General features: G+C 34.3%; 1 protein-coding gene across 4 annotated transcripts in view; it reads right to left on the bottom strand.

Annotated features, from left to right (window-relative positions):
* PIK3CB (phosphatidylinositol-4,5-bisphosphate 3-kinase catalytic subunit beta) overlaps nucleotides 1-12,743 on the bottom strand; it is a 180,676-nt gene that overhangs the window by 80,910 nt on the left and 87,023 nt on the right. For all 4 annotated transcript variants that reach the window (XM_055569540.1, XM_055569539.1, XM_055569542.1 and 1 more), the window contains 4 exons: nucleotides 7,673-7,896; nucleotides 5,265-5,444; nucleotides 3,281-3,451; nucleotides 2,279-2,356 (listed from right to left, as the gene is read on the bottom strand). In XM_055569540.1, the coding sequence (XP_055425515.1) occupies nucleotides 2,279-2,356; nucleotides 3,281-3,451; nucleotides 5,265-5,444; nucleotides 7,673-7,896 (653 nt within the window). The remainder of the gene's footprint in view (nucleotides 1-2,278; nucleotides 2,357-3,280; nucleotides 3,452-5,264; nucleotides 5,445-7,672; nucleotides 7,897-12,743) is intronic.

Below are 12,743 nucleotides of genomic sequence, written 5' to 3'. Positions count from 1 at the left end.
GGTGGACTTTCTTGGTGGTTCAGTGGTTAAGAATCTGCCTGCAAATTCAGGGGACATGGGTTCTATCCGTGGCCCAGGAAGATTCCACATGTGCCACTATTACAGAAGCCCGCAGGCCCTAGAATCTGTGCACTGCAACAAAAGAAGCCTGCAAAGCATAACTAGAGAACAGTCCCTGCTCGAAGCAACTAGAGAAAGCCCATGCAGCAAAAAAGACCAAGCACAGACAAAAATTAAAAATAAATAAATCTCTGTGTGTATGCATATATACACACACACACATACACAAACACCCTATTATTATTTTTCTTGGGAGAAACCTGAGTGATATGTTTGCTCTCATCATTTTTATTCAGTATCACACCAAAGGTCCTAGTCAGTACATCAAGAAAAGAAAAGTTTGGAAAGAAAGAAGTAAGGTTCCCTGCTCCCCATCTATCCCTAATCTTTTTTTCCCCCTCCAGATTTCTCTTCAACATTATACTGGAACTCCTAATCTGAACAGCAATTAAAAAAAAAAAAAAAAAAAAATGAGATGTACATAGAAGAAAGTGATGCCATAATTGCATTAACGTACTTCAATTCATCTATGTAACCTCTCTGAAAAGAGAAAAAGGGTAGAGGAGGGAGAACCGGAGAAGCAGATGGAGTGGGGAGGGAGAGGGTACTTTAAATACTATATTAAGCCCACTCGTCCTAAAAATATATGACCACAAACAATAAAATCAATCCAGCTTGGAATAGCTGATGAAGTTGGTAAAACCTATAGAAATAAAATGTTACTCACAAGTAATCTGTCAAAGATAAAAATGAAGCATAATGCTCAAGAAAAATAAAGGCATATAGTAAATGCTTCTTTGGTCTTCTTTAGGAAGAAACTGAGTAAGGATGAAAGGCTTCAGAGAAACAATAGCTACAAAAGAATTAAATAGCTAGTAACAATAACCTAACAAATGGGAAGAACAGTAATTTCCATTTTTAGAATGCAAATTATCCATGGATTCATACAAACTACTGAGCAAAATGATACATATATGTTTAAAAAAAACACTCCATATGTATAGGTAGGTATATTGAGGGTATATTTGCCAATATATGACTTCTGCCCTTAGAAACGTAATATCCAAGGAACTCTACTGAATATTTAATAATCCAGAGAATCATCCAAGATATAAAATGAACAAATCAAATTATAGATTAATATATATATCATCCCTTTTAACAAACCAACCGATCAATAAAATAAACACAACCATAAGTTTATATATATTTGTATAAACATGGAGGTCACTCAAGGCTTATTGACCTTGAATCCCATTGATGGTAAAGAGATGAGGAGGAGAGATCAGCAACTTCTTTCTTAAATCATATTTGGACTTTTTTTAACTGCTGCAACAATCATGTTATACTTTTACAACTGGAAAAGATTAAGAAAGAAAATTTAAATTCAAGGGAAAAATTAAATTACCATTAAAATAGAAAACAAGGCTAGTTGGTCTTAAGCATACTCATTAAAAATTAAAATCTAGCTAAAAATATAAGAGAAAACACCCTTATTTTAATGACAGCTACCCAAAGAATCTTTAACGTCCACTTAGAAAAACAAGCCATTGGTAATCTTTGGCAAGGTACTCCTGAATATATCCTCATGCCAGCAAACATCTCAAACTAACTGAATCTCTTTCTTGGATCACAAAACTATTCACTTCATTTCCTGCCAAGCAAAATAGAGGAAAAAGCATGCTTTACGCTTTGAAGCAAAATGCCTTGTTAAGTCTTTACTTAATTGTAGGGGTGGTGCAATAAATCCCCATGTGTTAACAAGTTGTGGTCTACAATGTAGTCATCTATTTTATTTCAGGAATGGTATTACATTTTCTGTCTGTTCAGCAAGTTTAAAAGGGGGAAAAAAAAGGAGGGGGCGGCGCCTAAAAGAGGCTGAGGGAAGCTCTGATCAAAGCTGAGAAAGAATAAGCCTGCACAGAAACATGTGACCTACAGTTTTGGCTTAAATTTCACTTGCTGAATTCTTGATCTAAACCAATTTCTTTTCCATAACATACACTGGGGAAATGTCAATCTATCCAGTACATCTTCAACTATGCAAAGAATATTTTAAAACAAGAATTTATAATTGTTCTATAATAACTGCCATATTCTACAGCCTGTAACTGACCAAAATGGATAAAACGTAGTCTCCAATCTGTCATTAACTGAGCATATTAGTGAATTCAAATAACAGAGCAGAAGACAAATTCAAATCTAAACAAGTACTCACTTTTACAGTTTCTTCTGTGTTAAGTTTATTTCCTTTAACCAAGACAATTTGGAAAGGATTGTTATTTTCCCAAACATGCTGGTAAAAAATTTAAAAATACAGGGTATTAATGTTTAATTTTAATTAAGAATTCATTTAATTACTCATTTTTTAATATTTAATTAAGAAATGAATATTTGAGGCCAACAATGAAACTGTCTTATCAGTTTGCATGTGCATTGGTAAAATAATGAAAATACAACTCTGAACTAACAACTGAAAACCACATATATTAAATTAAGCATCACAACCACTAGCCCTTAGTTCTCAAGGCAAAACAATACTGCTACAAAATTCACTAGACACCATAAACAAATGGTATTAAAAGCTTTGGATAAATAAAAAATTGACTATATAAGTTAATATACAGGTAATATCTTAATTACCAAGGCATGGTTTTTCTTAAGACGGAAGAACTATTTAAAAACTGTTAAGTACTCCAATGAACCGAAATTTAAAGGTCTGCTCTATAAAAGTATTATATGCTAGAAGAAATGTCTTTGTTACATTTAAAGTCTAAAAGTTCAGTAAGAAGAAAACAGACAAATTACACCAAAACACTATTATAAGCTAATACAAATGAGATATACCAGAAAATCAACTATCTCAGCACACCTAACTTTTCTACTGGAATGCCTCAACTTGCTCTCTGAAGCCTCACATTTAGCTCTAATTTCAAAATATACTCAATTTGAGGGCATTTTTCTTTAGCACCTAAAGATAATCAAAAACATAAATGACCTATTTAGAATCATATGTAGCTTGGGTATGGAAAAATAATAGTAACTTAAAAGGTTACTATTAATAAATGGTGATGGATCTTTAGCAAAACATGAATTAGCTTCCACAGGAGAACTGAGCAAAGAATATGTGTGGGAGGCTTAAGCATACAACCTAACAATAGCAACAACAAAAAAATCACATGGCTTTTAAGGTCACCAAAAGTTCATATGTGAAACTTACAGAAATAATTCGAGTTTTCTTTGGTGGTAAAGGAAGAGGAAGGTTAGATGAATTTCGATTTATGGCAGCCTCTATGGCAACCATTTCCTGTTCATACAGCTTCTTGATCTTGCAACATTCCACAAGTATAAAATGGGGCAATGTTCTGTTCATTACACAGTTCCGGATATACTACAGTGGCAAGAGAGAGTAAGGCAAGGATTTCAAACAAAACTTAAATCAAGAGAAAAATAAAATTAAGCTAAACAACATTAAAACAATATTGAAAGTCTATATTAACAATTCAATGTCAAAAATATGAGAAATTAAAATCAGAACATAAAATAGCTATCATTAAGTGAACACCTAAGTATCTAAGAAATAGATACTTCTTCAATGTCAGAGCTAATCTTCTTAACTCTAGAAGACAGATTTTCCCGCTTTAATAGAACTGAAAACCCAAAGGCTAAGTTATACATCTAGTATCTCTAAGACCTGGATTTAAATCCACCTGACTGAATTTTTTTGTTTGCTAAACCTTAGAGAAATATGTGTCACAGTATATATGTTGTTTTGTTTTTTTCCCTCTTTTCTGCACTCCATACTTGACAGGATGACCAACTGGCACACTTTTCCAAGGGTAGAACTTGATCATAGACTGTGATGCTACAGTGCAAGCTCTGGCCAGTAAGTCCAAAAAGCTGAATATGCAGTACATGAGTAGCCATTTTTTTAAAGTCCTGAGGTAGATCATGGCACCTTATTAGCACAGGCCTCAAGGCAACCATTACTGTCTTTATATCAAAAACCTACTGGCTATCCAAGTGTGATGCTCTGTTTTATTTCCATGAAACCAAAATAACTCTCCAGAGGCATATAAGGAAAAGGGTGATTGTTTACAATACCAATGATTCTAACAAAATGAATAAAAATACAATGCATTCCTCACCAGAATAAATTTCCTATACAGATATAAAGTGTGATTCACTTTAGATAGTATAAGGTATACAGTATACTGCATTCAATTCAGAATCACTGAAAATACATTTCTGATATTAAAAAAAAAAATGTCAAGAATGGCCTACAAGTGGGAGTTAACATGATACTATGATAAATATATTCATTCAAAAACTTTTCACTATGAAAGATGTATCATTCCATTTCTTTCAAAGTCCTTTACCTACATTCTATATTTTCTTTCTCACACAAACTTGCGCACACGCGCGCGCGCGCACACACACACACACACACACACACACACAAAACGCATACATGCATTTAGTTTTCTTTGTAATGACAAATTCCAGTTTGGGCAAAACAATATACTTTCCCCTTGCTAAGGATTTTTTTTTAAAAGTATTAAAGAAGCAGAAGGCTACTTCAAAGATGGCAGAACACGAAGGGAAGAAGTCAATACTTTTATGTTACCACCAAGCACTTTTCATCTTCTTCCTCTCAGGGTTCGAGTTCAAACTGTCAGAATGCCACAGATCCCAAAGCTGTGCGTAAAGGTTATACCTACTAAACCAAGAACTAAAGGCTACACTAAATATCTGAAAAAAAGAGAAGGGAGATATAAAATCCCCTGTTACCTGGCTAATAAATCAGAGCTCCTTCTCAAAGGAGACATCCCTTCATAATTAGCAGGCCATTATCTCTCTTTCTTCATACAAACACCAAAAATCACAAATAAGAGTAATCAAATACTTTTCTAAAATTCAATTACTATTTACCTCTAACTTGTCACTTAGTCTATTATTCTTTATGCAACAACTATTTTCAGTCTCCAAATGTAATTTCAACAAGAATATCTTCAAGTTCCTTGAAAGCAAAATCAGGATTCTCCTCTTTAAATAGCGTACCTTATGGATGGGGGAGGGATGTCTCACTACATGTATCTTAAACTCCACTATACTCCAAAAATAATCTGAGGCAATTGAATACTCTGCATAAGACATCTACTCAAAGAATTCATAAATGGTAAATTGACAGTTAAAACACATACCTGGAACTGAATTAGTGAGTGATCACCAAACACATATTCTACTCTCCCACTGACTTGCAACACATAGTCATAAGGGCTAACTTCATCTTCTTTCCCATGAATAGTCAGACGTTTTTGGATTGCCAATTCATTTATTTTGATAGGATTCATAATAGGAGATACCTGAAAACTAAACACATCCTAAAAAGGAGGGTAAAACAAGAAAGCAATTTTATATTTACAGTGAAAATATCACTCTTTACATTTGTACCTATTAGTAGTATTATTTATACCACATTGTATCCAAGGAGACACAATGCTTACACATATACATTCTTTACATTTAATGTTTCAGTACATTTTCTTCACTCCTACCAATCTTGGAAAATCATTTTTTAACCTAAATGAAGACTTTGTTACAATTCATCTCATGTTTACTATAGTGTCCCCACATGCTGCTTCCCAATGCTGGTCACCAGCAGTGATGCTGAAATGGCCAAATAAGGATTTTACAGAACTGGGCAGGGGGGGAATACACGTGTGATGGTTACCAAACATACCTTACTCTGAAATTTTGCCATTCCTATTTTTTGATGGTAACATGAAATGTTTATTCAATTATGAAATAGTGTTGATAATAAACCATGGTATAGGGTATTTTTAAAGGAATAACAGCCTAAATAAAAAGCTATAAACTCTATGTGACCTGCCAAATTGATTTAATAACTTTAAAATTTACTATTCTATATGATCCAAAACTCTTTTGGTTTAATCTCTGGGAAACAGGTAGCCAGAAGAAAAGGAGACTAAGGAGAGATATAAATATATTTCAATTAGCTGAATACATGGCATGTAGAATAAAGGGAGACTGAATGGATACTTATTCAAATAAGAAAGTATAACCAGAACACCAGAAATCACAGAAAGCCAGTTTGAATTTTTTTTAATTTTTTAAATACAATATTTAAATGTGTTCTTGCTCCCAATGAAAATATGCTATCAATATTTTAGTAAGCAGAACACTCCCCATAGCTAATGGATATATTGGGTTAGGGACACAGGCTATAAAGAATGGTGAAAGAATTATTATATTATATAAAGAGCCTGCCAAGATGATCTCTAAACTCCTTTTACCATTAAGTTCTATGACTGCTTGGAATCCAGTAACATTTCACAATGTCAATATTTTTTTCTGACTTTAAAACACTTCTTTTCACATGTAATCTGTTACAATGATGGATCACAGGGTTTCCCTGGTACCTCAGACAGTAAAGAATCTGCCTGCAATGTAGGAGATTCGACCCCTGGCTTAGGAAGATTCCCCTGGAGAATGCAATGGCTACCCACTCCAGTAATCTTGCCTGGAGAATTCCACAGACAGAGGAGCCTGGAAGGCTACAGTTAGTTCATGGCATCGCAGTCAGACACCACTGAGTGACTAACACACACATGCATAATAACTATCACATTCAAATTTATATATCTAGTAGAGATTTGACCCATATGTGATGAAATTCAGACTGATCGAGATTTCACAAACTGCCCACAGTCAGTATTTTAAAGCTGGATTCTAATCACCTTTTAACAGTGAAATTCCTATTTCAGCTCTTTCAACAATGCACGATTCTTTACCACTGAGTCACATGGGGAGCAAGAACACATTTAAATATTGTATTTAAAAAATTTAAAACCTCAATATAGAATGGTTACTGATAAAGGTTTCCTCATTTTTATCATAGTAACTGAAGGACAAAACAAAGTATCCCTACTTTCATACCCTAATTCTAAGGCCAGAGCCTAAATGATAAAATGAGTATACTTGAAACAAAAGGAGAAGCAGAATTTAGCTTGTAAAATTCTATGAACATTCAGATACAGATTAACTGTATATACTCTCTGTTATAATGCCCAATTCCATATCAGTACTTAGATCACATATTCATAGAATGCAAAATTAAGAAAATAGAAAAAAAGAGCTCTTTTGATCAAATCTTTCATTTTATAAACAAGAGAAAAACAACATGAGAAAATAAATTATATCTACATTATTTATAACCAGGTTTGGCAAACTTTTTCTCTAAAGAACTGACAAAAAATGAGTCTCTATTGCATATTCTTCCTTTCCTTTCTTTTTAACATCCCTTCAAAATTGTTTGAGTTTTTTACATAACCTTAAAAATACAAAAACCATTCAAAAACACTGCAGTTTTTGGACCCTGATATAGACAAAAATGCATCAAAAAACTGTATGCGTGCAAAGGATATGTCACTTTAGATGTCATACCTAATCCTAAAATATATTTCCATCTTGAATCTAAAATGATCTTAGTCAGTGTTTACTAGGTAAGCAACAGCCTCCTCTAAGATTGGTGCTACATTCTGGGAAAATTCACAAGTTTATTATAAAGCATTTCTTAATATAATACTACCTGACAATTTTCAAAATGAACAGCCACAATGAGCTTTCCTCCATAAAGTTTATCTTCTAAATTTTCAGGGATGGATGGTTCAAGCTCAGGTGGATAGGTATGCTTTAGCCAATCCATCCAAGATAATCCCACAAGCGACTGAATCTTTTCCTCACTGAATCTGCGCATTTTTATTCGGAATTCATTCACTTCAGGATCCTTCAAGGCATCAAATTCATGCAGACCTAAACAAAAATTTTAAAGCTGTCATTTTGAGTACCTAATAATAAACAGAATACAAAATATACTTAAGGAAAGCTAAATTGGATGCTTGATTTTTATGAAATAAAAAAAAAAAAACTGGGCAGGAAAATATTATGAAAGATAAAAAAGAATACTCAAGATAAAATAATGAATTTCTGGTATAGAAGATGAACATACAATTAGATTTCAAAAGAGTACAAACTGGAAACCACTTAAAGAAATATAGTTGGTTACCAATAAAAAAAGATAATCACTGAAACTCACACTACCATTTTAAAACTACACCTGAAAGAGCTGCATGTTTTCTTTACAAATCAAAATACATTTAAAATATCTAACAAAGGCTAAGAATCTGAAAATGTTACAAATAAGCCTAAAGCTATTACTGAAAACTCAGTAAACTTAAATTTTATAAACTTTTAGTTTACTGTGATTTTCCAACAATGGTTACAGTATATATAAATTAGTCAATAATCTCATAAATACGAAATTATTCTTTGTTGTACTTAATTATGATTCACTTCTGCCATGAAGTGACATATAACAGCTTTTTCATAAGCTTATACTTATTCTAATAAATAATTCTAGAAATTTAAAATAAATTGAACATGTACGCATTTTTATATGTACATTAATTTTTACATCAGAATGGCAAACACTTTGATAAAACCTTGAGCTATAAAGGGGTAGAAAAGAAATTAGCATATTTAATAATTTATTAAAAATTACACACATACAAACACACATTTTGACCCTGGAATTCCAACAGGAGACTTAGGACAAACCACTGAAAGTCAAATATGCTCCCAAAACCAATCACGGAAGATGCCCAGCTTCTTCTGGGCCTACCTCCAGCTTCCGCCTGCCAACAACTTCTAATCAGGCAAAAAAGAAAGTCAACCACTTTCTCCAGAATGAAACTTAATGACTCCACTGCCTGACTTTGAGTTACTGCCAAACACAGTTTCTTTATTTTGGCAAGCTGTGATTAAACATTATGTTCTCAAATTTGAGTGGTTACTTTCCACACACCTATGGAAATAATTTTTCCATAGTCATGTATGGTTTTTCCAGCAGTCATGTATGGATGTGAGAGTTGGACTTTAAAGAAAGCTAAGCGTCGAAGAATTGATGTTTTTGAACTGTGGTGTTGGAGAAGACTCTTGAGAGTCACATGGACTGCAAGGAGATCCAACCAGTCCATCCTAAAGGAAATCAATCCTAAATATTCATTGGAAGGACTGATGCTGAAGCTGAAACCCCAATACTTTGGCCACCTGATGTGAAGAACTGACTCGCTTAAAAAGACCCTGATGCTGGGAAAGATCAAAGGTGGGAGGAGAAGGGGATGACAGAGAATGAGATGGTTGGACGGCATCACCAACTTGATGGACATGAGTTTGAGCAAGCTCTGGAACTTAGTGATGGACAGGGAAGCCTGGTGTGCTGCAGTCCACGGGGTAGCCAAGACTTGGACACGACTGAGCAACTGAACTGAACTGAAGGAAATAATTGTACAAATAACATGATAGAAGTACAAGAATGTTCACTGTTGCTTTATTATAAAAAATTGGAAATAACCTAAAGATAATCATTAAGACGCGGTTTAAAAAGTTACCAGACCACCTGACCTGCCTCTTGAGAAATCTGTATGCAGGTCAGGAAGCAACAGTTAGAACTGGACATGGAACAACAGATTGGTTCCAAATAGGAAAAGGAGTACGTCAAGGCTGTATATTGTCACCCTGCTTATTTAACTTCTATGCAGAGTACATCATGAGAAACGCTGAGCTGGAAGAAGCACAAGCTGGAATCAAGACTGCCGGGAGAAATATCAATAACCTCAGATATGCAGATGACACCACCCTTATTGCAGAAAGTGAAGAGGAACTAAAAAGCCTCTTGATGAAAATGAAAGAGGAGAGTGAAAAAGTTGGCTTAAACCTCAACATTCAGAAAACAAAGATTATGGCATCTGGTTCCATCACTTCATGGGAAATAGATGGGGAAATAGTGTCAGACTTTATTTTTGGGGGCTCCAAAATCACTGCAGATGGTGATTGCAGCCATGAAATTAAAAGACGCTTACTCCTTGGAAGAAAAGTTATGACCAAGCTAGATAGCATATTCAAAAGCAGATACATTACTTTGCCAAAAAAGGTCCGTTTAGTCAAGGCTATGGTTTTTCCAGTGGTCATGTATGGATGTGAGAGTTGGACTGTGAAAAAAGCTGAGCGCCGAAGAATTGATGCTTTTGACCTGTGGTGTTGGAGAAGACTCTTGAGAGTCTCTTGGACTGCAAGGAGATCCAACCAGTCCATACTAAAGGAGATCAGCCCTGGGTGTTCTTTGGAAGGAATGATGCTAATGCTGAAACTCCAGTACTTTGGCCGCCTCATGCGAAGAATTGACTCATTGGAAAAGACTCTGATGGTGGGAGGGATTGGGGGCAGGAGGAGAAGGGGACGACAGAGGATGAGATGGCTGGATGGCATAACCGACTCGATGGATGTGAGTTTGAGTGAACTCCGGGAGATGGTGATGGACAGGGAGGCCTGGTGTGCTGCGATTCATAGGGTCGCAAAGAGTCGGACATGAATGAGCAACTGAACTGAACTGAACTGATACCCATACAGCATGCCAGAATGGTACAAGTGATAAAATGAATAAAATGTTCTCTGTTATTCGGGGGAAAGGTCACAGATATATTAAATTTACAAAGCAGGGACAAAATGGGTCTCACAAGATTCCTTTTATGCAAATTCAAAAGAAAGAATATAGAATATGTATACATTTTTGCCTTGGAAAGAAACTTGAGATAATATTAATAGCATTTTATAGTTTTGGAGAGGGAAGCACAGTGAAGCAAGTTGTTACTTTTGATTCCACAAGACACAACCAATATTATATTAAAAAAGATATTGTATCATTTGAATATACATATGTCAATGAGTATTACCTCGATAGCAGACTTATCAGCATTGTCTACTTACATTAAAAGTTATCATTTTTAAAATATTAGCACTGATTTGTTATATTAAATATAAAAAATGTTTTAAGTTGCATAATACAACAAAGGTAAAATCCTGAGGGTAAAATGTAGTTTCGTGGATACGTTAGATCTGGAATAAAACAAATTACTCTAAATCAGATATGAAGGAACCATAATTTAAGTTAATGGTTACAGGACGTACAAGAAGTAGGTAGAGACATTTATAAAGTAGATTTGACATGAGTTTTTTTTTTTAGTAGATAAAGGGTAGATCATTTGATTTTTGTCAGATCTTCTCACAATCCATTTCCATTCCCCAATGTGAATAATTTTTCTAAACTGAAAATGTAATGCTGTTATGCCCCTATTTAAATCCCTTCAATAGCTTCCCAACTGCTCTAATGAGTTCTCTACTTTTTATATGACTTGTATAGGCCTGCATACTCTGAAGCTGGTTGCCTTTCGGAACTTCCTGCTTATTCTGGCTGTCCCTGTCAACAAATCATAGTCAATTTCTTTTATTCCTTGAATAGACTATCTTTCACATATGCCATTCTCATTTGCTTTTCCTTCTTCCAACCCCATTCACCTGCTCAAATCCTAATGAGCACTGAAATGTCAGGTTAAGAGGATCTTCCTGTCTTACCTAGCTGAGAGAAGTGACCCTCCTTGACTCAGAGCAGGAAAGACCACATCACCTAAGTTCACTGCTATGGTTCTCAAGTAAAAACACTCAAAATAAACTGCTGAATGGTAATTGCTATCATTTTGGTCATTTTTTTCATTCATTACAAATACAGGACTGTTTTCATAAAACTATAATGAGAGTCAACTGAAAAGTTCACATTTCTTTCATTTATTTCAGACTCACTAAATCCCAATCTCTTGAGAATTCGTATTTTAAGAAACTGATGACTGGTCACCTAATCTATGACAAAGGAGATGAGAATATTCAATGGAGAAAAGACAGACTCTTTAATAAGTGGGAAAGCTGGACAGCTGTATGTAAAGGAATAAAATTAGAGATGTAGAAAACAAGCTTATGGTAATGGTCACCAGGGGATGGGCAGGGGGTAGGAATTGAGAGGTTAAGATTGACATATACACACTGCTACATATAAAATATATAAGTAACTAGAACCTGCTATATAACACAGGAAACACTACTCAGTAATGTGTAATGGCCTATATGGGAAAAGAATCTAAAACAGAGTGGCTATATGTGGATGTATAATTGAGTCACTTTACCATACACCTGAAACTAACACAACATTATAAATCAACTATGCTCTAATAAACTTTTTTTAAAAAAGAAGAAACTGTAGAAGCCTGAATTTTGGAACTCCTACAAAGATTTCTTAAAAATAGAATCTTTGACAAAAATAAAAAAGTTAGGCTGAGTAATTTCAAACCTAGTTAATTCCCTATGTGTCTTGTGTATGAAAATTTGACAGCAAAGGTTAAATCTAAAGAGTACTGTATAGTTTACAATCAAATAGAATTTTTTATATTAAAAGTATAGAATGAACAATTTCTACATACTACAGATACCTTTAAAATCCCTGGACTATATATTTCCATCATTTTAAGGAATATTAAGGGGAAAAAGGAAGTGTTCAAAGACTTTTATCAGAATGCTGACAAAATTCTCTGATCAAGATTTATTGCTGGGTGTTTGAAGAAATTAAGGAAAGAGTGACAAGTACCTTCACTATAGAGAATAATCAAAGCAGCCCCAGCAGCAACGCTATAAATAATTATTTAGAATACAGAGAAAATAAAATGATTAGTCATATCATTTTTCAGGAAAAGGTATTTTTAGACCCATCAGGGCAG

This window comes from Bubalus kerabau, chromosome 2 (assembly GCF_029407905.1).
Source record: "Bubalus kerabau isolate K-KA32 ecotype Philippines breed swamp buffalo chromosome 2, PCC_UOA_SB_1v2, whole genome shotgun sequence".
Taxonomy (NCBI): domain Eukaryota; kingdom Metazoa; phylum Chordata; class Mammalia; order Artiodactyla; family Bovidae; genus Bubalus; species Bubalus kerabau.
Note: the sequence above shows the minus strand (reverse complement) of the source record. Positions and strands in the feature narration are given on the sequence as shown.